Source organism: Eschrichtius robustus, chromosome 20 (genome assembly GCF_028021215.1).
Source record: "Eschrichtius robustus isolate mEscRob2 chromosome 20, mEscRob2.pri, whole genome shotgun sequence".
Classification (NCBI taxonomy): domain Eukaryota; kingdom Metazoa; phylum Chordata; class Mammalia; order Artiodactyla; family Eschrichtiidae; genus Eschrichtius; species Eschrichtius robustus.
In genome coordinates, this window is record NC_090843.1 from 63,887,491 (window position 1) to 63,913,276 (window position 25,786).

At 51.7% G+C, this 25,786-nt stretch overlaps 1 protein-coding gene across 2 annotated transcripts in view; it reads right to left on the reverse strand.

The window, feature by feature from the left end:
* Positions 1-3,174: 3,174 nt before the first annotated feature.
* CDRT4 (CMT1A duplicated region transcript 4) overlaps positions 3,175-25,786 on the reverse strand; it is a 33,818-nt gene continuing 11,206 nt past the window's right edge. The window contains exons 2-3 of one of the 2 annotated variants that reach the window (XM_068530980.1): positions 16,934-17,015; positions 3,175-4,580 (exon numbers count right to left, since the gene is read on the reverse strand). In XM_068530980.1, coding sequence (XP_068387081.1) covers positions 4,123-4,580; positions 16,934-17,003 — 528 coding nt within the window. In that variant the 5' untranslated portion in view covers positions 17,004-17,015 and the 3' untranslated portion in view covers positions 3,175-4,122. The remainder of the gene's footprint in view (positions 4,581-16,933; positions 17,016-25,786) is intronic. The other variant, XM_068530981.1, reaches the window with a different exon arrangement.

A 25,786-nucleotide genomic window follows, 5' to 3' on the forward strand; every position in this document is an offset into this window, starting at 1 on the left:
ACCAGAAGGAACTTTACAGCAAAGGTGCTGCTGCTTGCCTCAAAGTTTCTACACACCCCGGCCGAGTGGTTTCTCCAGCCTCTGGATATTACAAAAGAAACCACCGCTTCGCCATGCATTCTGTTTCAGGTGTCAGGACCTGGTGTTGTAAATCATCCACTCAGTAAGTAATTGAGCCCCAGCCGTGTGCCAGGCTGTGGGCCGAGCTCTGGGAAGGTGACCGTGAGCAGGACTGACCTTGTCCAGCTCTCACGGCACCTCCAGACCCTCCTTCCCAGCTCTGCTGGTCCAGCGGCAGACGGTGAGTTGGCTCTGGTGGATGGGTCACACACGACGGGCTTCTAGTGAAGCCACTGCCTGACAGATTCATTGCTGAACCTGAGGGCCAGCAGCCACAGGCCGGACACACCTGCCCTCTCGAGGACGCGCCAGCAGGACTGCCAGTGACGAAACCGAGGAGGAGGAGGCGGAGGGGACAGAGGGGGAGTGGGGGAGGGGAGCCGGGTACAGGGGAGGCAGCCTGGACGTGGGCTTGAGGGCCTGGGTTCCAGTCCCAGAGGGGCTCACTTCCTTCAGGGTCAGCTAGGAGAGCAGACAGAAGCCTCTAGACAGTGAACGGACGTAGACGCGCCGCAACACACCAAAGTGTGCGCACAGGTGCTGGCGCACGCGCGGCGCTCGGGGCGGGCTTCCTTCCAGCCGTCACTGCCTCTGGAACCAATTCCTCTCTGCACAAACCCCTCCCGACTGGCGGGCCCGCAGAAGCCAGGCCGACTTGCCCGAAGCGCTGTGCTTCTCACCTGCCTTGTCTACCAAAAGCATTGGAGGGTCCTGGGTGGCTGAATAGTTAGATCTGCAGAGGAAGTGGATTGGTACCACGAGCTCTGCCGGGCCCCCAGCTGTAGAAGCTTCCCAGAAAGGCCTCAGGTGGGGTGGGAATTTTTATTTGCCATGGAATAGAGAGCCTGGGAGAAGAGATGGGGGTCTCGGCACTAAGCCCAAGGTCATTTTCACGACACTGTTTATCCCGCCCTGTCCCATGTGGATATCGGATCATGGTCAGGACCAAGGCACAGAATATGGGGTGGCAGGGGGCTCCACCTAAAGCTGGGGTGTTCCCGCATCCCCTGCCGGCCCTGCCTGCCCTCACCCCCACCCCTACTGCCCCAGAGGATCCCTCATGCACACGGCCCCGCCCCGCCCCGCTGGTTTAGGGCACTGCAGTGTGATTTTCAAGTGCCCAGGTGGCTGGCTGAGGCGCTGGGTCCCTGGTAAGAGATGCGGGTGGGGAGGGGGTAGTGAAGGAGGAAGAGGGAGGGTTTCCTGATTATTTGACAAACACAAACCCAGGCCTGAGCTTCAGTCCGGGCTCTGACGACATCAGCTCACAGTAAACCCCAGGCCCCTGTTTACTTCCCCCTCCGGCTCGCATCCTGTCTTATCTGTGGCCCCGATAACCTGCCGCCCCTGCCCGTCACTCCAGAAGGGAGGGGCTTCCAAGAAGCTTCTAGGAACGAATGACTCAGCTAAAGCTGAAAAGAGCCGCTCGGTCCTGACGGGCACCCTGGCCAGCCCACATCTCACAAAGCACTTTTACGATCTTTTTTACCACCTCTGCTGACACGTGGAGCGAGGCTACGGGGCTGGGACTTTGCTGCAGGTCTCCGTCTCCAGGGACACGGAGCCAGTCCCTGGTTGGGGTCCCTGGGCTACGTGTGACTTCTCCTCCACCTCCCGGGACCCCCACCAAATCCCAGGGGTCAAAACCCCTACCTCGGGGTACCCAGCTTTTATCCATGTCCTAAGAAAAGATGAAGGGGACTGTGGGGCAGTCGCGCCTCCTACAGTAAGGTCCTCCGGCCCACGAAAGGAAGAGGAGGAGTTGCTGTCAGTCAAGTCCATGGGTCCCCCAGGCCCCTGGGTTTAGGCCTTCCCCCCGCCGCCCCCCAGCCGCCTCCCTTGCCAGGTGGAGGGCTCCCAGGCCACCGCCAAGCACCCGGCCCGCACCCACCAGCACTGCAGCCTTGTTTACACAGTCACCGCCCCAGGGACCTGCGAACCCAGCTTGGCCTTGAAGGGACTCCCTCCTTTCCAAGGAATTAGACTGTTTCTCTCTCAGAAACGGCCTCAGGAGACCACGCGTCTGGACCGCGGTCACAGACACAAGCCATTTGCATCACAGCATAGAGTGCGGATGTCCTTGGCTCCTGCTTGTGTGGTTGTAACAGGCTGAGAATTAAACTAATCTAGACAATACTATCTATAAAACAACCATTTTTACTTAGAGAGTATATGCGTGTAAAAACTATCAAACACCTAGAGATTTAAAAAAACAGAAACAACAAAAAACCCAAAAAACCATGTAACTACTCTGCCTTCAAAGGAATTGAAAGAAATCACCCCAAATCCCTGCAAACACGAACACAATGAGGATCTATAATCCATAGCTTCCCAAACATACTCTGGCTATAAACCCCCATAAAAGGATACAAGAGAGAAAAATTCTCGTTGGGAATTTATCACCAGCCTCCATGTCTGTAAATGTTCCGTGGACCCAAATACAGTCATTCAGATTTACTGGAAACCACCTATTCTTTTTGCAAAAATTCATTCTGGCCAAGAGCTGGGAACTCAGGAATGGGTCTGGAGCTCCTAATTCGTGCAGCTTTTACACAGCTCACAGCAGCCAGCGTGGAGCCCAAACGTTTCTGCAAGACTCCTGGATGCAGCGAACGCGTTCGTAGGGCAAATTCAGCCTCTTCCAGCAACTGGCACATTGCATCCTCTAGGTCTCCGTGAGGGAAACAGGGTGAGTATTAACTGCTTCACAAATATAAGCAGAGAAACTCAGGTGAGGGCAAAGAAGAGAGATCCTACCAATGAGGCCATGCTCAGCAGACAAGCCCCAAGCCTGAGGCCGTGTGGTCTGCCTGTCATAACTCGATCCTCTTTGTGTCTAAAGACAAAGTCTTCTGCGTCCAGACTGAGTACGGCATCGTTTGCTTTGAGGCCAAGTGGGAACAGCTCAGAGCATGGGTGGACCAACGCCAGCTGCGTCTGACAAAGCATAGCTGGGGTCCAGCCGGGAACCTCTCCCCCAGCCAACTAAGCTCCACAAGCCTTAAAGAACTACAGGGGAGAAAAATCCTCCACTTCTCAGCAGGGGACGCCCGGGTCGCCACTGCCACTTTGTAAACCCTCCAAGGAACAAACATTCCAATACCAGGTCCAGGTGCCAAGTGGGGCAGCAAGGTGGGATCGCCCAGAACCCCACCGGGCAGGTAATGAGCTCATCTTCCCTTGGCTCCAAGCCCATCCTTCTGCACTCTGCTTTGAGATGCAGGGTTTGGGATCCTGCAAATCACATTTCTGTTCCCCTCCCGGTGAGGCTCTGCCCATCAGAAGAGCCAGAGGGAGTCTGGAGGCTGGAGGAAGAAGAAGGAACTCGCTCCTGATTTGCTTCCTGTTTACCTCTGTTGGCTTCCTGTCGCTTTCTGTTTCCCCCAGCAATTCTCGTTCACTCGGACGGTGTCAACTCCTCCCAGAAACAAATATTTGAGTCCCATTTTGGTTTTCCCAACAATCTCAGAACGAGCTTCGGGGTGTCCGTCAGCCAAACAGCTCCCCCTCCTCAGAGGCGGGGCTGCCACCCCCAAAGGGGTCTCCTGCGAGCTCAGGACACCAGCGTCCGGGATCTGAGATGCAGCCCACCTGCCCCTTCTCCGAGCGTCTAACTCTTAACGAGCTCACGTCTTCTCTTCGTCCCCCCAGCCTGCTTCCTGCGGGCGCCCCCTCCATCCACATCTCTGTGCCCTCTTCCTGCCTTTGCAGCTACCTGGCTAGAAATTCTTTCTATCAAAGGATCTCTGGTGTGATTGCTGTCTCCTGCCTGGACCAGGACTGATTCACCCCCAGCTGGGTCCTAAGCATCTATGGCAGGATCTAGAGCCTGAGGCTTCCCGCCCGCGCATGACTGCACTGCCAGACGGGGTGCCCTCACCCCCTCCATGGCCCACATTCCATCTGGTTGATCTCAGCCCAACGCAAAGGCCGTCATGAAATGTGTGGCAAATGGCCCTTAACTGCTGTACAAGCTTGGGGGGCGGCTGCAGGGACTCCCCGTTAAACGTCGGGGTGTTTCTCCTCGCCGGCCAGCAGTGGGCGGTATGGAAGCATCCTCGTCCTCGGCTTCCGGGAGAAGATGATCTTGTTGTAGTCGGCGGTGGGACTTGCCCTGGCATCCGCGTGGAAGCGGGTGCGCTCTGGAACCACGGGGGGACCCGTGGCCGACATGGGGAAAGGGCCCCACCCCGAGAGCATGGTCTCTGACCTCACGTCCTTGAACGTCATGTTGCCTGAGGGCTTGGAGGACTTTCTCCTTTTCAGCTGGGTGACGCTGGGAGGCTTGCTCTGCCTGCATGTCGGCCGGCTCTCCTCGGCCGTTTGCAAGCGTTCCAGGTCTCTGGCTTTGCTTTTCTCAATCAGTCTTTCCACCAGCGGGGATGTGTACGTGACATAGGCGGGCCACAGGTCATGTTTCTCAAGCAGATTCACCGGAAGCCCGATGTTTTCTGTCAGTTCTACCGGCAAAGAGAAACACGGGCAATTTAGAGGCACTCGCGGCCAATGATTCCATTCTTTAAGGGTCGGAGGGTATTGGAACTACATGTTGGATTTCTCCCCGTCATGCGTGATAGCCCTTCCATCCCCTGTATTCAGTGGGAATAACATCAAATCCGAAGTTGGGAGACATGGACTTTCCTGGCAGTCCAGTGGTTAAGACTCTGTGCTTATCGGAGAATGGATTACTCTACAGGTTCATCCGCGAACATTGGCAAGTGCCAGGGAGTGTGTCCACTGCCTCCTGCCAACGTCCAAGGACTAAGAGACCGGGTGGCTTCTGACGAGGTCACGGGTGAGGTGGGGAGCGGTGGCCGGGAGACCCCACTTTGAGAACCATCGGTCCAGGGCCACGCCACTCCACCTTTGTGAGCACTGAACCCCGGGAGAGCCTGGGAAAACACGGCCGCGGGGTCCCGCCCCAGGGATGCAGACTCCTCACAGCAGCTCTGGGGACCGGAGAACTTGCATTTCTAAGTCACTCCCGGGCGCCGCTGCTGGTTTGAGCACCTACTGTGCGTGGCCCTGCTTGAGGCTGAATAAGCTCTAAATCTTTCTTTTGGCTGCAACATACACGAGGACCGGCTTGTGCAGGTGGGAAACACGGCCCTCAGGTGAGCGACTGCCAGACTTTCCACCCCTTTTCCCTCCTCGTCGAGGAACCACTGTGGAAGGCAAGGGAGCGAGCTCTTGACAGGGGTCACCTTCAACGCCACTGCATTTATAAGTAAATCACTCCCAATGTCAGTGTTTTATTATAATATACCTGACGAAGCATAGCATCCTAAAAATTCATTCAAACTCTTAAAAAAAAAAAAAAGCGAGTTTCTGTCAAACCTAGTCAGATCCAGGCCTCACGGACTCCTTACTGCTAAGTCTTGGTGGCAATCTTTCATGACAATACGTTTCTAGAAGAATTCACAACATCATTTTTCTGAAGCTAGGGAAGAAATAATGCTCAAATAGTCCTCTAAGCTAGAGCGAGTTTCATGTAATAATAATAACGATACAATGGAAGTTGAAGCATCTTATGTCTCCTTCTAAGACCTAGAATCTCAGAATATCAGGCCATCCATTCCAAGTCCCCAGCAACACAGAGTATGTCATCCAAGGGGTCACCGTCCTTGCTTGCCCACTTCCAACCAAAGGGAATTCCTGGCTTATCCTCCATATTTGTAGGGCTATTAGAAACGTGAGTACCAGGAGTCCCCTGGAGGCCTAGTGGTTAGGATTCGGCGCTTTCACTGCCGTGGCCCGGGGTTCAATCCCTGGTCAGAGAACTGAGATCCCACAAGTCATGTGGTGCGGCAAAAACAAACAAACAAAAAAACATTGAATTATACAATAAAAATAAGTGTATTTTTTTTAAGAAAGAAAGAAATGTGAGTACTTCTCCCCATACATACAATAGGATTAATCAATCATGTCAGACGGTGGAAAAATGCTCTGAGCCAGCAATATTTGGGGGATGTGGGATCATTCATCCTTGCTTCTAAGCCTCTAGTTTATGAGCCCTGAAGCTGCAAAGAAGCCCAGTTACTAGTGAATCGTTTGTTTCAACAGCATCCCCCTCAGAGCCCCTTGCCCCATCCCGCTGCCCCCATAACAGCCTCCATGGTGATAGGACAATTCCACAGAGTGGTAGGTTTTCTCACACCTGCCGATGCAGAGACTAGGATACTGTAAAATCAAGGGCGGGAATGTCCGAGACAGCCTCAAAACTCACGGGGAGGACTTGTTTAAAAATCAAAGGAAAGGGACTTCCCTGGTGGTGCAGGGGTTAAGAACCTGCCTGCCAATGCCGGGGACACGGGTTCGAGCCCTGGTCCGGGAAGATCCCACATGTCACGGAGCCACTAAGCCCATGCGCCACAACCACTGAGCCTGCACTCTAGAGCCCATGAGCCACAACTACTGAGCCCACGTGCCACAACTACTGAAGCCCGCACGCCTAGAGCCTGTGCTCTGCAACAAGAGAAGCCACCACAGTGAGAAGCCTGTGCACCGCAATGAAGAGCAGCCCCCGCTCGCCGCAACTAGAGAAAGCCCACGCGCAGCAACGAAGACCTAAAGCAGCCAAGAGTAAATACATAAAATAAATAACTATAAAAAAAATAGAAAATCAAAGGAGAGAAATAGTCGACGTTAAGTCTGAAGACAAGCTGTGGGCTCTGATAATTTCCTCCAACTCTGGCACGCAGGGTCCATTCTGTGTCCCTAGAAATGAAACGCAGACCAGCGGTCCCCAGACAGAGGTAGCATTGCCGGGGCAGGAGGCATGACACTGAAGGGGTTTTCTTGTTTCTCCTTCAGGCACGAAGGCCCGTGTTCAATCCTCTGGGTTTTCAAGCCCAGTTCCTCCCACCCACCCCCCAGTCTCATATCCCAACATCCTCAGAACCTAGTCTGATTGGCCGGGTTTGGCCCAAGTAAGGAATGACACTTGTCTGGAACCTGATCTGTGACCTGGATCATGTCTCTTCACTCTGTACGACCTTTGTTACCTCACTTACGAGATGAGGACGAGTTCCTGTCCTGCTTCTCTCACAGAGGCGTGGTCGTTATAATAAAAATAAAGTGCTTCTACATCAGTGCCCCCAGTTTCGCTGCATGTGGGGATTACTGGGGATCTTTAAAAAAATTCAAATACCTGGCTCCGCCCTGCCTCCACCCCACCACATTGTGATCTAATTGGAATAGGATACAACACAGGCAGCGGAATTAAAAGCTCGATTCTAACGTGCAGCAAGGTTTGGGAACAGCTATCGTAGAATCTAAACCAAAAAAAAAAAACACTGAAGATTTATAGAGTTTTAACTATTTCAGAGATAGGAAACAGGTCCAGGAGGTCACTTCAGTCCTTTTAAAGTTTTAAGGCACAGATTTAAGAATTTACACATTCAATTCAGACTATATTCAAGGATTCTTTGTTATGTATGTTCAGGACTGCATATCAGTGGGCTTTAAGCATTTTAAAGGACCCTGGAGCATTCCCACCACCACCTGCCTATACGGGAATCACTGAGACCAAAGAACCAGTGTCTTAAAGTGCTGAGCTAAGAACACTGGGGCTGAGGATGGTGCTTTGGTGCAGAACTAATTCACGCTCTATCTCTGGCCACAAGCTGCATCCTTATCTCGGAAAACCATCCTGCAAAAGGATTTTGTGGGTTCCAGGCAGGACTGATTGGATGAGTGGGCACGAGTCCACCCCACTCAGACTGTTTGCCCCACAAATGCTGTGAAAGTAGTGCTGTTTGCACACCCCTGATGGGCAAGACAGTATCTTACTCCAGTATCTCCTGAGCTGTGCCCCCAGAGAATGCAGGAATCTCTCAAGATGATAAGAGGTGTTACTTAAAGGAGGGAAAAAGTCCATGGCAAAGACCACCCTCTAAGGTTGCATATATTGTTTAATCCAGGGGGCCCCATCCACATAGTCTGTGTGGTTTTGCAATAGAAATACAGCAAGCCTGTCCGCAGTCCAGTTGGGTTGAAAGATGACGTGTTAAGTTCCTTTAGTGCAGGAATTTCAGAGCCTGTGATAGGCTGACTTGTTCTGTAACTCTCCAAAGGGAGACTGGGACGCAGCATCCCCTAACCTCATATGACAGGGAATCATTCATTCATTCATTCATTCATTCACTGGGAAGGGCATCTCAGGGAACTAGTAACCAGGGAAACGGTTGGGAGAACTCTGAAACGATGTCCTCGCCAGCCCTTGTTTTGGAACCCTGAGCATCAGAGAATGTTCTGCCATAAGTGGACAGAGGGACAAACTTGCTCAGGGTATAGCTGGGTCTTCAATGACTCACTTCCTCCAGAATCAGCCTCGGAAGGTTGGCCTCACGAAGGTGCCCATACCCAGAAGAGCCAAGCCAATGCGAGGGCCCAGCACTGCCTGGAAAGCAGACCCACTTCCCTCCGTCCTCTCTGCTCTGCTCTAACCTGCAGGCATCTTGTCTTGCTTGCGTCTCCTCTCACTTTTCTCCCTGAACCATCCGGGGAGCTTGTCTGGCCCCCGAGGGAGAACCACATTTTCCCCAACAGGAAGCTGACGCAGAGCTTCTTTTCACCTCTGCGTGTTACCCTCCTCAACCTCCTGTTTCCTCCCCTGCCCGCTCTTTCCTTATCTGCCCTCTGGCTACTACTCATTTATTTGGGGTGAAGAGGAAGCTTCCACTTAGGCCAGAAGGGCCTTGGGAGGCTTATCTCTAGGAGCTGGGCATGAATCAACCTGGTGCCACGTGGGGTGTCTATGCCGATCTTCATCCTGAGCGGCGCCCCCATCTTACAGGCCGAGGGTACGCTTCGACCCCCTCCCCGCACTTCAGACCTGGGGAAGCCCAGTGCCCCCGACAGACCTCCCGTGAGCGCCACCCCCATCACGACTCTCTCCACCTCTTCACCCTGCCCCGTCCCCGGAGACCATGGAACTGATGGGCTCCAGGGGGCCTCCACGAGCGCCAGCCCCCATCACGACTCTCTCCACCTCTTCACCCTGCCCCGTCCCCGGAGACCATGGAACTGATGGGCTCCAGGGGGCCGCCACGAGCGCCAGCCCCCATCACGACTCTCTCCACCTCTTCACCCTGCCCCGTCCCCGGAGACCACGGAACTGATGGGCTCCAGGGGGCCTCCACGAGATCACGATTTGACGCTAGGGAGCCCTGAGAATTCCAGAGCTGTTGACGCAGAGGGGAGCGGGGTGGGGAGGGGCAAGTCGGTGTCCCCTCGCCCCTCACTATGGGACAACGTGCTGGCCACCTTCTCTTCCGCAAACACACACACTCCAGGGAGAGGAGGAACAAGCCCATTACTGAGCTCTGTTAAAAAGCCAAGTTGCACATGACGGGCAGTTTTGGTAGCTGATACACACTACGCCTCTTTCTGGGCGGGGCAACGATCTCCAAGCACACCATGGGGGGGGTGGGAGATGGGAGTCTCATGAGAAGGGACGGTCTTCTAACACAGACCTGGCATCACCGATTCACCGTTGTGGCGGGAGGGAGGGGACACGCCGCTTCTTGAGAACCCTTCTGTACCCTCCATATTCTCTAGTGATTATGCACGGACTTTGAGGGACACAAAAGTGGAAACAGAGTTCAAGTACCCACGGCCGCACGACATCAGTTCACTCATGCACGCAGGCATCCCGCAAACCTACGCCAAGCTCCAAACACTGCACCTCGAAGAGGTGCGGGTCCCGCGCTCACGCAGAACCCGCTGGGGGTGCTCCACGCTCACCTCTTGCCTCGGGGGGTCTACCCTTCTCAGTGCCAAGGGTCCACAAGGCACGTTCGTTTCCCATGCTGACAACAGATCAAACAAGACTAATCCATGCCATCTGAGTCATCAGAAACAAAAGCAGAGAAATTCCTGTAGAGACCAGAACAAGTCCCCTCGGCCACTCTGCAGACGGGTGTCCAGTGCCTGCACGTACCAGGCCCAAAGCAGAATGAGACCGAGCCTTGGTTCAAGGGGCTCCCTGCCCAGTGAGGAGACAGACCACAGGCTTCCTAACTCAGCCTGGGTGGGGAGGGATGGCAAGAAACAGGTTCAGGAAGAGAAGATGATTGTGCTGAGTCCTGAAGGACCGGGGGTGGTGGACGGCAGGCCTCGAGGGTCTCAAATCCCGAGTGAACTGCATCTCTGCTCGGAGCCCACATTCTCCTCTGTGTGCGGATCACACAGGCTGTTTCCACGCGGCATGGATTCTGCATAGGAACCGCGATGCTGAGTTGGCTGAATAAACACCTGACAAACGCGTTACAGGAAGAAGCATTGGGCACTGGGTAAAACTACGAATCTGAATTTTATATTTATCTGAGGAATGTTCAATTATAAATACTAAAATTCCCACTTTAAGATGTAATACAAAGACCCGTTAGGCTAAAAGCACCCATGGCCGTAAGTGTCTAGAGATCAAGTTTCAAATTTTTTACTGTAATTTCCAAAACAAGTCCAACAGGCCTGATCAGAGGAGAGCTTTTCAGCCTTTTCCTTCCGTGGCCGTTTTGGGGCAGCCGGGTACACTGATAGGCTAGACCGCTAGGAAAGAGATGAAAAAACAGGCAGCAAGAACTAGCCCTGCCTTTTCGTCCTCAGGAAACCAGACATGAAAGGCTTCAAGCAGTTTGTGCTCGGAGACCCTGTCTCTGCCTGACAGCTGGCTCAGGAGTAAAGGGACCATGAAAATGTGTGGATTCACAATGTGTAATCAGTCAGAAAGAGGAAGTCCTGCTCCTCGGGAACAATGAGGGAAACAGACAGGCATCTCCCAGGGCTGGCCGCAGTCAGTGGGCCCGGCCACCCCCTTTTACGACGCTCAAAGCACTAGCAACCCGGGCCAGTGTTTGCTTTGAAGAAGGTGACTTGCTAACTGCTAACATTGGTTACCTTCAGGTCAGGGACCAGGGGACCAGAGAGCGAAGGAGGGAATTCAAGTTTCATTTCACCCCTTAATGAAAAGTGTGAATTTTTAACATGGCATATACTACTTACATTTAAAATATCTTGGGGCTTCCCTGGTGGCGCAGTGGTTGAGAATCTGCCTGCCAATGCAGGGGACACGGGTTCGAGCCCTGGTCTGGGAAGATCCCACATGCCGCAGAGCAACTAGGCCCGTGAGCCACAATTACTGAGCCTGCGCGTCTGGAGCCTGTGCTCCGCAACAAGAGAGGCCGCGATAGTGAGAGGCCTGCGCACCGCGATGAAGAGTGGTCCCCACTTGCCACAACTAGAGAAAGCCCTCGCACAGAAACGAAGACCCAACACAGCCATAAATAAATAAAAAATAAATAAATAAATAATTAATTAAAAAAAAAAAAGTCTCCAAATGGTTCTCCTTGCACTCAGACTAAAAACTAAGTTCCAAAAAAAAATTTGTTAAAATATCTTTAAGAAAAAATACAAAAGAAATCTCAAGCAAATCCTAGAAACAATGCTTTCTTTTACAAAACAATATTGTAGGTAATAATTAGGAGCAAAATTTTATTTTTTTATCCTTGTATTAATTTGATTTTTCTGCCTGTTTACCTGTATATATTTTTCTTAATTGGGGAATTTTTCATAAGGCCTTGTTCCACCTGATTATTTTCTTAAACTTTGCTTTAAACATATTAAAATCCTTCATCTTGTTTAAAAAAAAGAAGTGACTTGCATTTGAGACTCTGCCTAGTAGCAAAGAACTAAAGTGGCTGTGGCTGCCTTCTGCAGGGTTCAATTATCCCATCAATACATTGACAGCTTGGCCTCAGTGTCAGGCTTTATCCCAGTTCATGCCAGGATGTGAGAAAATCCAGGCATCACACTTTGCACCCAACTCTTGGGTCACCCGTAAACACAAATTGCAATGAAATCAAACCCCCAACTGTCTGGGGTGAGTTGTCCGCAGCTGAACCACAATCTAGATAAACCACCCTTGTGAAAATTAAGGGTTTCACTTTGGCTGTACCTTGTCCTGAATCTCTTCATTCATACTCAGCAATAATTTCAGTCCTAAAACAGCTTACAAAATGGAAATGAAACAAAAGGAAGATGCGACGTTTGGGGATGAAGCAAAGGAAGGAAAGCTGCGTAGATGGATACTTGGCACCGGTAAAGTTAGAAGATGGAGTGAAGGAGGCTGAAATCAAAGCCGTGCAAAGACGACCCTGTTCAATAACTGGAGTCCCACACTCCTTCCCACATCACCAGCCCCACGTTCACTAGCAGATTGTGAGCAGGAAATAGAGCAAATCATCCCCTTTCCCAGAAAAGCAACTCAAGGCATATGTCATGTCAATGATGGTCAGCTGCATTTTGCTGTATTTCTTTTTCTTATTCTTTTCTTTTTTTTTTTTTTGGCCAAGAGGTTTTCGGGATCTTAGCTCCCCAACCAGGGATCGAACCCAGGCCCCTGCAGTGGAAGCACAAAGTCCTAATCACTGGCCCACTAAGGAAGTCCCTATTTGTATGTCTTCCCATAACGGGAATTATAAATCAGCATTAGAGAAAGTTTGGAAATGCTATGTTTTAATCTCACAATCCCATTACCATCACACGACTCTGACCTATGTGCTCTCACCTAGTTCTAACATGGTTATGGGCACAAAACATACTTTCGTCTTTGAATCCACCCTTGTGGTCTTAGAGATTCCTCTGCTTAGTCATCCATCAAATGAATGAACCATTATTAATCATATTATTAATCATTCCTCCGTTCGTTTTTTTTTTTTTTTTTCGTATTTTTAACTTTAGCCACTATGAGTGATGAGCAGTGACTGTGAAAGATGAAGAGCTCCTTGGTGCCCTCCTGCTTTTATAAACCTGTGCATCGCAAGGTGCTCGGAAAATGTTGGCCACTGAAGGTTTCTGGTCCCCCAAAGTTCTCGGTACCACCAAAGCCCCTCCCCTCTCAGTCCTGGGAGGTGGGTAGTGTCCTCCCTGATCCCCTATCCTCCCTGAGCAGCAGGATATTTGCCACCACGGTCTCTAGGGTTCCTACCAGCTCCAAGGGCCATCGTTTACTGCAGCACATTCCACACTGATGAGGCCAGAAGCTAAAACAGAGTCTGTGCGCGACTGGCAAAGTGAAGCCGACTTCAGGCAGGAGAACCACAGCTAAAGCCCCAGATGCCACCGTCATAGAAGGTCAGGGAAGAAGTTAGAGAGAATCAGCTCCCTGAGGCCAAGACCAGCTGTGCACAGGGAAACTGCCCAAAAAGCACGCTATGCTCTGTGAGGCTTTGTTTTGGGGTTTTTTTATTTTTGCACAGATATTTAGGTTTTTCCTTTAATTGGAGTACAGTTGATTTACAATGTTGTGCTAGTTTCAGGTATACAGTGATTCTGTTTTATATATATGTATATATACATTCAACTGAATATAACAGTTTTATATATATAACAGAATATATATGATGTATGTGTATATATGTACGTGCATATACATATATGTATGTGTATGTATATGTGTGTGTAAATATGTATACGTGTGTGCATACATACATGTATATATGTCTATGTGTATGTGTGTATATACATGTATGTGTATGTATATGTATGTGTGTATGCACGTGTATGTATATACTCGTGTATGTATGTATATATGTGTGTATACATGTATGTGTATATGTGTGTGCATGTGTATGTATATACTCATGTATATGTGTATATATGTGTATGTGTGTATGTACACGCATATATATACACAGATACATATACATACACATATACACACGCACACACATATATGTTATTACAAAATACTGAATTCCTGTGCTGTGTGATGCTTTGTTAAGATTGGATGTGCTAGCAGGGAAACAGCAATGGGATCAATGAAAAATACTCTCTAAACTTTCAAGGGGTGGGTCCCTAGGGCCCCAGGCATAGGAGCCAAGCGAAGGCCACACAACAACCCTCTCCCAGCCAGGAGGGATGAAATACTCCAGCCGATGGTCCAGACACCGTGCGACCGTGGAGGGAATGAAAGAACTTTGAAAAGGAAACCAAGTTCCTATAAAAGCACAAGGAGCGCAGGCCACTTGGTGAAGGGCCACCGGCCTCAACTCCCCGCCCCAGCCCCCTGCCGTGACGAGGCTGTCCCAGCACGACCACAGCCAATAAAAAGCACAGAGGCCCTCAGTGAGGTCCCTGAGCCATCAAGAAGTTGTCAAATTGTGTCCCATATTTTCTACTAAGAAAGCAAGGACGTGTGGGAAAGATCCTTCCACACTTTGCACGTTTCCTCCACACTGTGCGAGGGAGCAGGGACTTGGGAAGGGCAGAGCTGGTTCTCTGAGAAGTGACCGAAAAGAAGGGGGGCTCATTGGCTATCTGAGTTGATTAAAGGGGTCCCCTTTTGCTCCTGTGCTCTCAGCAATCTTCTAAACATCAATAACCCAAGTAACTCATAGGTACAGGTCCCATTATAAATTAAGATGCTGGCATCCTGAATGATGATTCACTTTCTTTTGAATTTGGTCAAAATTAATCTTTCCACCTTATCACTCTGTATCCTCACTTCCACGGGGACCTTGACAATGAACCAAAACATGCTCCTGAGACCCATCTCTCCCCTGAGACTAGACCCTTGTTTCTAACTGCTTATTAAACAACTTCCTCTAAGCACTTGTATTTCCATCAAATTCAAACTTGTTCAAGACCGAAGTCAGTAGCGGTTGCCACCCCACAGGTCCACAGACGCCTCCTCTGTCTCCACACCCTGTTTCTGTCAACGGCATCAGCATCCTTCCCGATGCTCAAAGTAGAAACTCAACTCCTCCTTCCTTCTTTCACCCCAAATTCAGGTGCCAAGGTGACGTCCATCGCTTCTGTGGCTTGGCACCTCATCTATCTGCCGAGTCTTCACTCCAGCCTGACCCCCTCCCCAAAGTCCACATCTAGACGTCCTAGCTGCCACACCTACACCTTCACTGGTGTGTCTAATAGAATCTCAACGTTTTCACGGCTCAAAAGAACTCTTGGCCTTACTCCCTAAAACGTTCCTCTCTAGTCTTTTCCATCTCAGAGAGAGGCACCACCATTCACCGAATTGCCCAGTTCAAAAACTGGGGTTGGGACTCCCCTGGGGTCCAGTGGTAAGATTCCGCGCTTCCAACGCAGGGGGCGCGGGTTCGATCTCTGGTCGGGGAACTAAGATCCCACGTGCCGCAGGGTGCGGCCAAAAAAAAAAAAAAAAATCAGGGTTGCCTGATTCCTCTTGCTGCCTCGCTGAATACATGCGATCTATCACACTGCCCCCTACCCACTGCCCCCACCATCACCCTCTCGCATTACCTGACTTCCCGACCTCTCCATCCTTAGTCAAGAATCAACAGCTGCCTACCGGCTGACTGGTCTCCCTGCTTCTCTTCTACTCTTGTTCCCTGCTAGGCCTTCTCCCCAGGGGACCCAGAGTGATCATTTGTAAACATAAATCAGATGAGATTATCCCGCTGCCAACACTCCAATGGCTTCCCGTCCCACTTAGGACACAAGGCAAATCCCCTTCCCTTGACCTACAAAGCTCCCCTTGGTCTAGCCCCCCCCCCACCACCACCCTGACAGCCTTCACTGCCCCCGACCACAGGGGTCTCCTTCTCGCCTCAAACACACCAAGCTTCCCACGTCGGGGTCCTTCTCCAGCTGCTCACCCTGCCTGGGATGCACTTTCCCTGATTTTCGCACGGTTTTTCCTTCCTAGGAGTCAGGACGCAGCTAAGTGTGCATTCTTCAGTGACGACCTCAGGACAGCCTGAAACAGCCCGCAGTCACTACTCTGGCTCCCGTTCTCATCCTCTGTGTAGCACTATCCCTGACTGACACGTCTCATGATTTACTCATTTGTTTATTTTCTCTGAACCAACTAGAAGGCAATTTCCACAGAACAGGGATTTCACCCATCGTATCCACTGCTCTGTCCCCAGGCACTTGGATCGTTAGATTAAAGGATGTCACTGCAGTTGCCACAGCAATTTCCCCAGAATCTCTAAGGATTATTAGGAATCCAAACACCAGGCAGCTCCCCTTGTACAGGACCCAGAGGAAACCATGAGCTGGCTGACTTGATAACAGCCACGACGAGAGGTCAGATGGCAAAACATGGAACATGACCTAATAAATAGGAGGAACAGACATGGTGCATGGAAAGGCCTCGGCTTACTTCCCAGCGCTGTCACTTACTGCCTTTAACTGGGCAACTCACTTCCCCCCTCTCTCGGAGCTTTAGGTTTTTCCATAGGCAAAGTGCGAATGACACCCCTCTCCTTTGTAGGATTATTGTGAAGACTGAATGAGACACCGCATGGGAAGTGCCCAGAAAAGAGCAACAAGGCAGTAGCTTGGGGCCACCAAGTCCAGGGTTCAGGCTTCACTGAAACCCTGTCTAACACGGAAAGTCCAAGGGGCGTGAACGGACCAAATTCCAACTCAAGCTCTACTCCCATTTTCCTCAGAACCTCCATTTCCTTTCCCACCTGGTCCAACACGTGCTCCGTCCCCTGTGCACCTACCAGACATGGCAGATGTCACCACCGCCAGACGCGGCAACTGGGGGGTCGGCTATCTGCTCTTAGTGGATGAAATGGCCTTTTCTTCCCTCAGAATGATTATACATTTAGACATGTGGCCCCCCTCTCTGGTCCCTTTGTCTCTCCTTCCAGGACTGTTCCAACGACACTTCTTCTGGGAGGCCGACCAGCCCCCTAGGTGGGCTTATGCCTGCCCCTCCTCTGTCCTCCCAAGTGTCCTATCTGTGCCTCATCTACCAGAGCCTTTTATCCCATTGTGATGACTTGGTATAGGGGTCTCTCTCCCTGGGCTTGCTCACCTCGTTCTGACCGCCTCTGGTCCCCACTTCTCCCGCATGGAAGCTTCTGAAAGTCCCTGGCGTGGCTCATTTCACAGGGTTTCTGAAAAAACAGTTTGAGGAAGGCAAACTGGCAAAATATACTATCATGTAACTACCATGGATGGTTTGAGGGAAAATGAACAGTTGAATATACAGGAAACTGTTGCCTATGGTTAAAAGAGAACACAGGGAGATCAGCTCGATGGTTTGTGACCACCTAGAGGGGTGGGATAGGGAGGGTGGGAGGGAGGGAGACGCAAGAGGGAGGAGATATGGGGATATATGTATATGTATAACTGATTCACTTTGTTATAAAGCAGAAACTAACACACCATTGTAAAGCAATTATACTCCAATAAAGACGTTTAAAAAAAAAAAAAAAAAAAAAAGCAATGATCAGTTCCCCAGAGATCAAGAAAGAGGTCTTTTGAAATCAGGGAGAAATATTGTGCTACTCGTTTCAAATGAATCTTTCTAGGCACAAATATACACAAATAGTGCACAGCGACCCGTAACTGCCATCCACACAGAAAATATGTGTGGGTAACATGCCAGGAAATTCTGAGGTACTGACAAAAGGAGTTTTTGTTGAGTCAGAAATCCAGTTGAACAAGGGCTTTAATGTGTGTCTTTGGCACAGTGGAGGGATGCATGGAATACTTTTGCAAGCCGGGAACGGGCCCTCCACGGCGTGTGCTGCGTGGACGCTCTCTCCCAGCGAAGGCCCGGCCCTGCCGACCCGCCCTCGTGCAGCCTTGCCGGAAAACCAGCTCTCCCCTTGCTGCTTTCGCCTTTCTGTGATCTTATTGCGTGTGTATTTCAACATCTCCGGAAGGGGACATAACAAGAATTAGCCGAAGTTCCTAATGGGACGAGGCTGCCTCTGAAATCGCTGTTTGGAGTAAAGCATAGAATTAAGACCATGAGTGCAGGACAGGCAGCTGCTGCTCAGCTGTGTGACCCGAGACGGGGTACCTAAGCCTCCTGAGTCTCAACGATCTCCTCCGTAAGATAGGGTCAATGACAGGAACTCCCCTGCCACGAGGACGCTGTCATGAGGTGTGTCGTGTAAAGCACGGCGCACGGGGCCCGGGCGCACGTGAGGGTGACCGGTTGGACTGTCCTCACCCTCGTTAACACGCAGGACTGCGACACCCGCGAAGAGGCTGGAGCGGGGGGAGGGGGCAGAATGGGCTCAGGGTGGGGGGCCCCCCCAAACAGCTGCTGCCACACTCCTGTCCCAAAGTCTCACTCATCCCCCACATCCGCCCCACTCCCAACAGCTCCGCTTACACCATCTGCTGACGGAAAGGACGCCCTCTGGAGGTGACCCCCGAGGCCAGCAGCTCTGAGGCATCGGGGGTCCACCTGCAGCCACATGTGTTCAGATGCACAGACAGGTGCACGGACCTGAGCCCCGGGGGTGAGGAGGGGTCTATGACCTACACACACACACACACACGTGCACATGCGCACGTGAACACACGCCCCATGTTAAGTCTGTGACATCCCTGGGCATGCCCGCCGGGTGACCCTCAGCTTCGACACCCCTGGTCTCAGCGGAGCCCTGTTTCTCTTCTCGGGCCACCGCAGCTCCGGCCTAGAATGACTTAATGAGCAAGCCAGGGCCAAGGAGTCTCGCCAGATTCCTGCTGGGAAGAATCTAGAGAACCGGGTATGCGAGCAGCTTAAAGGGGACGCGGAGTGTTTGTTTTAATTTTACTGGAGTATAGTTGATTTACAGTGTTGTGTTAATTTCTTCTGTACAGAAAAGTGACTCAGTTATACATATATGTTCTTTTTCATATTCTTTTCCATTTTGGTTGTCCATTCACAGAATACTGAATGGACCTAGAGATTATCATACTAAGCAAAGTAAGCAAGAAAGAGAACAACAAATACCAACTTCACTTCTTCTGTCCAACCTTGAGCAGGTTACTTGATTCTTCCGTTTCTCTGTGAGAAACACCCTGCCTCAGGGGATGTTACTCAGATCCAATTAATTCAGGTAGAAGGATTTCATGGCTAGTAAGCTCTTTCTAACCATCTGCTTTTGTAGAGAAGACCAGGAATCCTGAACTAATGGTATAAACTTCCCTCTCGGGTGTATGACCGGGTCTCGGGTTGGTAACAAGAATACGAAGTAACATTTGCACCCAAAGCAAGAACTAGGTAAGTTCCAGAGAGAGTAGCAGTGTCGCAGAGCTCTATCCAGAGAGTGGCAGAGACCACAGCGGGGGTGGCTGGTATGGATGCTGCCTGAGGCTCATTCGCTTTCCTTGGGGTGGAGGTGGGACGGGAGGGGAGAGTGGAGTGTAAGTGTAGCCAGTTTAGAAGCTCAGAATCACTGGCCCCTGAGAAGTCTTTAGAATGCTGTGTCTTACCCCCAGGAGGAGCAAGGGTGACCGTGGAACTCGTTTCCCTCTGCCCCTCACAGCCACGGGCTTATCAGAATAAGTGTGGGGTGGCAGAGCCCATGGGCTGAACAGACTCAACCGCAACTGGGCCCACAGGCCTCGGTAGGCAGCCTCCCAGATGGCCCCCAAGGATCCCCCCTCCTGGAACTCACATCCTCTGAAACCCCCTCCCCCTGCATCTAGCGACTCACTTCTAACAAATAGAATGTGGTCAAGTGATGGGACACCACATCGCAGATTAGGTTATACAAAAACCTTGGCTTCCATCTTGAGCTTGCTCTCTGTCTCTCTCTCTCTCTCTGTCTCTCTCTCTGTGTCTCTGTCTCTGTTTCTCTGTCTCTGTTCATCTGAGGGAAGCCAGCTGCCCTATTATGAGCTGCCCTACAGAGACGCCAGAGGCAAGGAAGTGAGGGGCGTTTCCAGCCAACAGCCAGCAAAGAACTGAGGCCCTTAGTTCAACAACCTGTGAGGAACTTAATATCGTCAATAACCACACGAGTGAGCTTGGGTGGGGACCCTCCCAAGTTAGCCCTTTGGATGGGACCACAGCCCTGGCCAAAACCACGACTGTGCCCACTCCCATGGAGAGACCTGGAGATACAGGCACAGTTAAGTCTCACTCAGATTCTCGACCCACAGACACTGTGAGAAACACACGTCTGTTTTAAGGAACTAAGTTTGGGGGTAATTTGTTACACAGCAAGAGATAACCAGTACAAGGCCCTTATCAGACTTTCCAGGAAGGATCCTAGTCCTGAGACTGAACAGAGACGTGGAATCTGCCAGCCATGGGAGCAATTCCTCTGCATGGTTCCCCCTTCCGCTCTGCCCCCATCTCGGGGGGGACAGTGCAATTCCTGCTACAAGGGAACACATGCACGTAAAGGATTCATGGCTATCAAACACCATGGAAATGAAGCCATCCTCCAACAAAGCCAGTTTCAACAAGGCCATCTCAACACTGTGGACACACTGCTGTGGCCGGAGGGATCAGGGTCAGAGTGAGGGACGGGGCAGGGTGGAAAGCGGGGGCTCAGAGATGGTGCCAGGGTGCTTTTCCCGCACATTCTTGAGAGGTTCGGGAAGCAGAGCTTTTAGTGGTTTGTTTTTAAGACCAAGGAAAAATGACTGTGGCATCAAAATGGCTTTGTGAAAGCAGCCAGATTATAAAGTCAAGTTCTATCAAGCAACTGTTTTATCCACCCCCCTACATAAATACTGTTTGGGCTCTGGACCTGGGTGGATGGCCACCCATCTTTCTCTCCTACTTGTGCGTGCATGAGCGCACGTGTACGCACGCACCCACCCACTCACACACACACACACACACGTACGCACACCATAAAAGGGATTCAAGAGTAGGATTCCAGGGTTTGAGAGCACAGGTTGAGAAGGCCGGGGGTTTCAAGGCCACCACCTGCCCCCTGCCCGACGTGGATTTGGGCTCTTCCAGTTCAAGAGGCTGAAGGGCAGCTGCCCCGAGGCTGGGGCTTCACCCAGGACCCCACAGAGAGCGAGTCATCGTCGATAAAGAATGAAGGAACGGGTTATTGTGCTCGAAGGGAAGAGCGCCTTTATCTTTGAATTGATCCCGTTGGTTTCCCGAAAGTCTCTGTATCTTTACTAAAGAGAAGAGAGTCTCCACGGCCCTGTGTAGGTGTGTGGTCGTCCTGCTCAGTAATAAACGACCGTAATAGTCACAGGTTATCACAGGCACCTACCAGCTCGGTTCTGAGACCCAACCAGCTGTGTTGGGGTCTTTCCAGCCCAGCTCTCTAGGCCTCATCTCACTAGATTTCTCTATGAAAATAAGGGTTCCCCGCCTCCCCCCCCCCACAACCCCCAGTGCTGACCTCTTCCCCACACAGCATGCCAGTTTCCCAACATCCCACCAAATGAATTCCTTATGAGCCCAACTTCTGGGTTTATCTTAGCTGAGAAGACACAGCAAGCCCTGGCCTCCAATACTCAGCTGGTTCTCCCTTCCCGCCGCGTTTCAGAAGAGAAAGCTCACTTTGCCCTCTAGGGCGGGAAATGCGAAAGGCAGGGCGCACAGCTGGGGCGAGGCCGCCACCAGCCCTTCGCGGGCAGGCGCAGCGCCCACAGGGTGGCTGGCGGTCTTTCCATCCGCCCATGGAAATTCTAGACACAGAAGGTGCCCGGACGAGCCTGCTTTCACGCCCTTGCCAACTGCCGTAAACCTGCTTCTGTCCCATTGGAGTTGCGACATGAAGCCAGAAATCTGGAAGAATTTAACACCCAGTCGGTTCAGACAGAGGAAAACATTGTTCAGAGTCAACACTGGAATCCCTCCCTCATCACCCAGGAATGTAGAGCCAGCGGGGAGGAATCAGCAGCTTCTCAGCGCGGCTCTGCTAGGGCTGCCACAGCGGGGGAGGGCCAGGAGGGGCTGTGGTCCAGCCTGGAGCCCGGGCCGGGGGGCTTCTCCCTTCCCTGCCTCAAACCTGGGCCTCGGCTCCAGAACTCCCGTTGGCCGGCAGGACCCTGCCCGCCTGCAGAGGCCTGCATGTCTGTGAACTTGGGAGGGGCTGGAAGAGGCAAAGGGGGGACCTGATGGAACCCAGAGGGGCTCAGGATGCTCTGGGACTTTCCACTTCCTTCAGCTGCGCAGGCCGTGAAAGAGTCACTTTTCCTCGAGGAAGAAAGGAGGCTCTGTGTGCACGGCGAGGGCGCAATGCCCGCAACCTGGAGCCGCGTGTGCCGGGTGGGCTGTGGACGCCGGCATCCACCTGGCTTTGATGGAGCCTTGACGGACTCCATCTCTCAAAAGCCACAGGCCGGGTCCCACCCCATTTCCTCTGGCCCTGGAGCGGGGAGACGAGGGACTGGCTTTCCCCAGGGCTACATGGGGGTCCCAGGAAGAGGGCACTGTGTCACCACGTCCCTCTGCCTAAAATTCTGCCTAAAGTCCACCCGCGAACATGCAGGCCTCACCTGAACTGCTAACGTTTCTGACAGTCAAGGTGAAGGAGGAAACCTGCGAGTCGGGAAGGCTTCAAGAAGGTGCAGAGTCCGAGGACGGCTGCTTTGTCGCAGGAAACTCTGGTGGGGCTGCCAGGGAGCTCGGGGGCAGCAGCAAAGCTGGCGACGGCCGCCCTGCGTGTCCCTGAGCCTCACCACAGCCCTCACCCCACTCTTCGGCCCCGAGGGATCCACAGAAGGCATATTTAAATGTACCTACTGATGCCTCCCACTGATGCCTTCCCTGCTCTCAGTGAGCGTATGACCCAGCCCAGAGGTCACCAAGGGTGGTCCAAGGGCCAGCAGCTGCATCACCCGGAAGCTTGTTAGAAATGCTTTTTCCCTGGTCCACCCTGGCCTAGTGCATTGGAAACTCCGGCGTGGGGCCCGGGGACCTGTAGTTCAACAAGCCTGCCAGGTGATGCTGGCGCCCAAGAAAGTGCTCATCTGCTGCCTCCCGCCCGCTGGGTAACAGAGAAAGACTGAAAGGTTGATATTTGCTCCCGGGAAGTCGGAGAAATGGTGTGTGAATGTGTGTCTAGACTCAAAACTGCTGCACCAAACTCTGGTGTCAGTGGAAATTTTGATTCCGGTTTTAGAAACACTCTTTCCACTTCAGTTCGATCCCCCTTTACGGGTGGTTTCTAAAACTTTACTCCGAAGCCGAGGCAGGGGCAAGAAAACAGTGGGATTTCTTCTCGCTTGGAGCACCACCAGCCCTGGGCCATAGCAGCTCCCTCCGGAGGCCACTTTGAGGGGCTGGAGGCTCTGCTGCCCCCGGGGCTCCCGCCTCACCTAATGCTTGACGGGCAGCAAGGAGACGATACAACCAGATTCTCTAACTGAGCTGATCTGTAAATTGAATTACCAACGGATAAAGTAAAATTTCATTCGTCCCGCTGGCAAATGACCCCCATGTGGCCAAACTCCATCACCTACGTTGTAATTTGGAACTTGGCTTGTCTGTTGGCAGCAATGGAACCCGCGGTCTCTCTTGAAACTCCCCCTTCCCTCAGCCCCATCCCTCCACTCTCTCCCAGTTTCACCACCTCATGACCTGCTCTTTCCGGCTCCTCGTCAGATCCCGCCCCCGTGCTCCACCTTTAAAGCAAGAGGCCCGGGCTCTGTCCTGGGCTCCCCTTCCTTTCCCCATCGGCACCCTCTCCCAGGGGGGCCCCATCATGGTGCCGTGGCTGCCACCTGTGTGTCCCCAGCCCTGGGCTCTTCCCTGAACGCCAGGCTCAGACGTCCTACCCCACCCTCCCCAGATGTTTTATAGGTGCCTCACAACTACCCCGTTCAAAACTGCTCAGAACTACCCTGCTCTGATACACACACACACACCCCAAAACCTGCTCCTTCATTGGTCTTCCCCATTTCACTTAAGGGCACCACCCACAAACCATTTTCACAAAAAATGAGTCTTTTTTTTCTTTCCTTCATCCTCAAGATTCAATTTATCAAGTCACGTTAACTCAGCCTGTAGAAGTATCCTGAATCCCTCATTTTCTCTCCATTCTACTATGATGGTAAGTACTGCCGCAGCCGCTGCTACTACTGCTTCTCCCAGTGACAGTAATAATAATAATAATAACAACAACAGCTCACAGCGTGGATGCCCGTGTTCTACACGTATTAACTCACTGAGCCCTCCCAACAGGTGCAGGACTTAAGTGCTACTCCTCTCCCCTCTCACGGAGGTGCAGTTGAGGCAGAGGAGCTCAGGGACTTGATCAAAGCCGTCCATCCTCCAAGGGGGAGCTAGGACCTGGGCGCTGGGGAGCCGGCACCGGGCTCCCAGCTGCCACAGGATGCTCTCATGACCTCTGACTGGCCTCCCCGCTCCTACCCTAGTCTCCATACGATTTACTTTATACACCCAGCAGCCTGAGTGGTCTCCCCAAACATGCACCAGGACCCATGTCGCCCCCCAACCTAGACATGCTTCCCCCAGGATTCCACAGAGTCCTGGCAGTGAAGCCCAAACTCCGACCAGGACTGCCTCTGCCTCTGCCTCTCAGATCTCTGTCTCTCTCCCTCTCTATCTTTCTGTCTCTCTCCCCCACCTCTCTCTTTGAGAATCACTAGCTTGGATCATTTCCTGGCCCCAGGCGACCACGGATGTACTCTGTGGGAAGCTGTGTGCCACTCACTCTGGTAGAGATGTGGCTGATGCTGTGAGAGAGGACCACCCAGCTCACCTGGGAGAAGAAAGAATCAGAGGGACTTCTAGGAGGAAATGGCACCTGAGTTTAGTTCTGAATAACGTGTAGGCATTACAGAGACAAGGGAAGAAAAATAGGAAACATGAGTAAAAGCAGGAAGTAGCATGACATGATTCTAAAAGTTAAAATCTATTTCAATATTGCTGAAGTGTAAAGTATAAAACCAAGATTAGCTGAAGGTAAGACTGAAGCCAGCACCAGATACCGGTCTCTTGAAAGATGAGTAGCAGGAAGCCAGGCTGAATGAGAGCAGGTGAGCCTGACATATTCAGAGAACTTCAAAAACTTTGGCCAACACATAGGGTGCGCACAGGTGGATGGAGAGGGTCGTAGGGAGAAGTGAGTTTGTAAACAGGTAGAAGCCAAGCCATGAAGAGTCCCACCCTGGGGCTTTGTGCTACCTGTTTCCTCTGCCTAAAACATTCATGCTGCAAAGTTAGATCTTCACCGTGCAGGCACCATGGTATCTGTTGAATGACTTTAAGGAGAGAGAAGCATTACCAGCTTGGAAAGATCCCTGAGGCAGAGACCTACGGCCATCCACCAAGGGTTTGTACTTCCTGTCCTTAGTGTCAGCCTGACGCTAGGAATCAGTTGTCCAGCCAAGAACTCTATTTCCCCCACCTTGTATCCATCATAAGGTAGAGCCTTATGTCTGAGTTCTGGCTATGTGAAGACCTGGCCCATGAAAGCACCAATGTAACCCTTCATTCTCTTTCTTTCCCCGTTCATAGGCTAAGAAGCAAAGGAATCCAAGGTCCCAGGAGATGCAGAGCCACAAGATAGAAGGACTCCTTGGACCACCACATGGCAGTTGACCACAAAACACCCAACTGAACTCTACAGGAATGAGAAATGAACATCTATTGTGTTAAGTCCCTGATACGTGGAGAGTTATACACATATAACATCTCGGGATGTCATAATAGATTCCTGTGGCTTTGCTATGATAATGAACTGGAGGCCAACACGACTGGCAGAGGGAGATCAGTAAATAAGCTGTTTAGCAACTGGGGGAAAAATTGTGAGAAACTGAAGCAAGTTAGTGGCAGTGAGAATGAACAGAAGGGGACAGAAGGGGACCACAACTAACTATAAGGATGAAGGAGAGAGTGGAGTCTAGGAAGATGCTCGGGTCTCTGACTTGGGTGATGGAGACAAGCAAAAGAGAAAGACAGCAGGTTTGGGGAAAGGGTGCTTATCTTTAT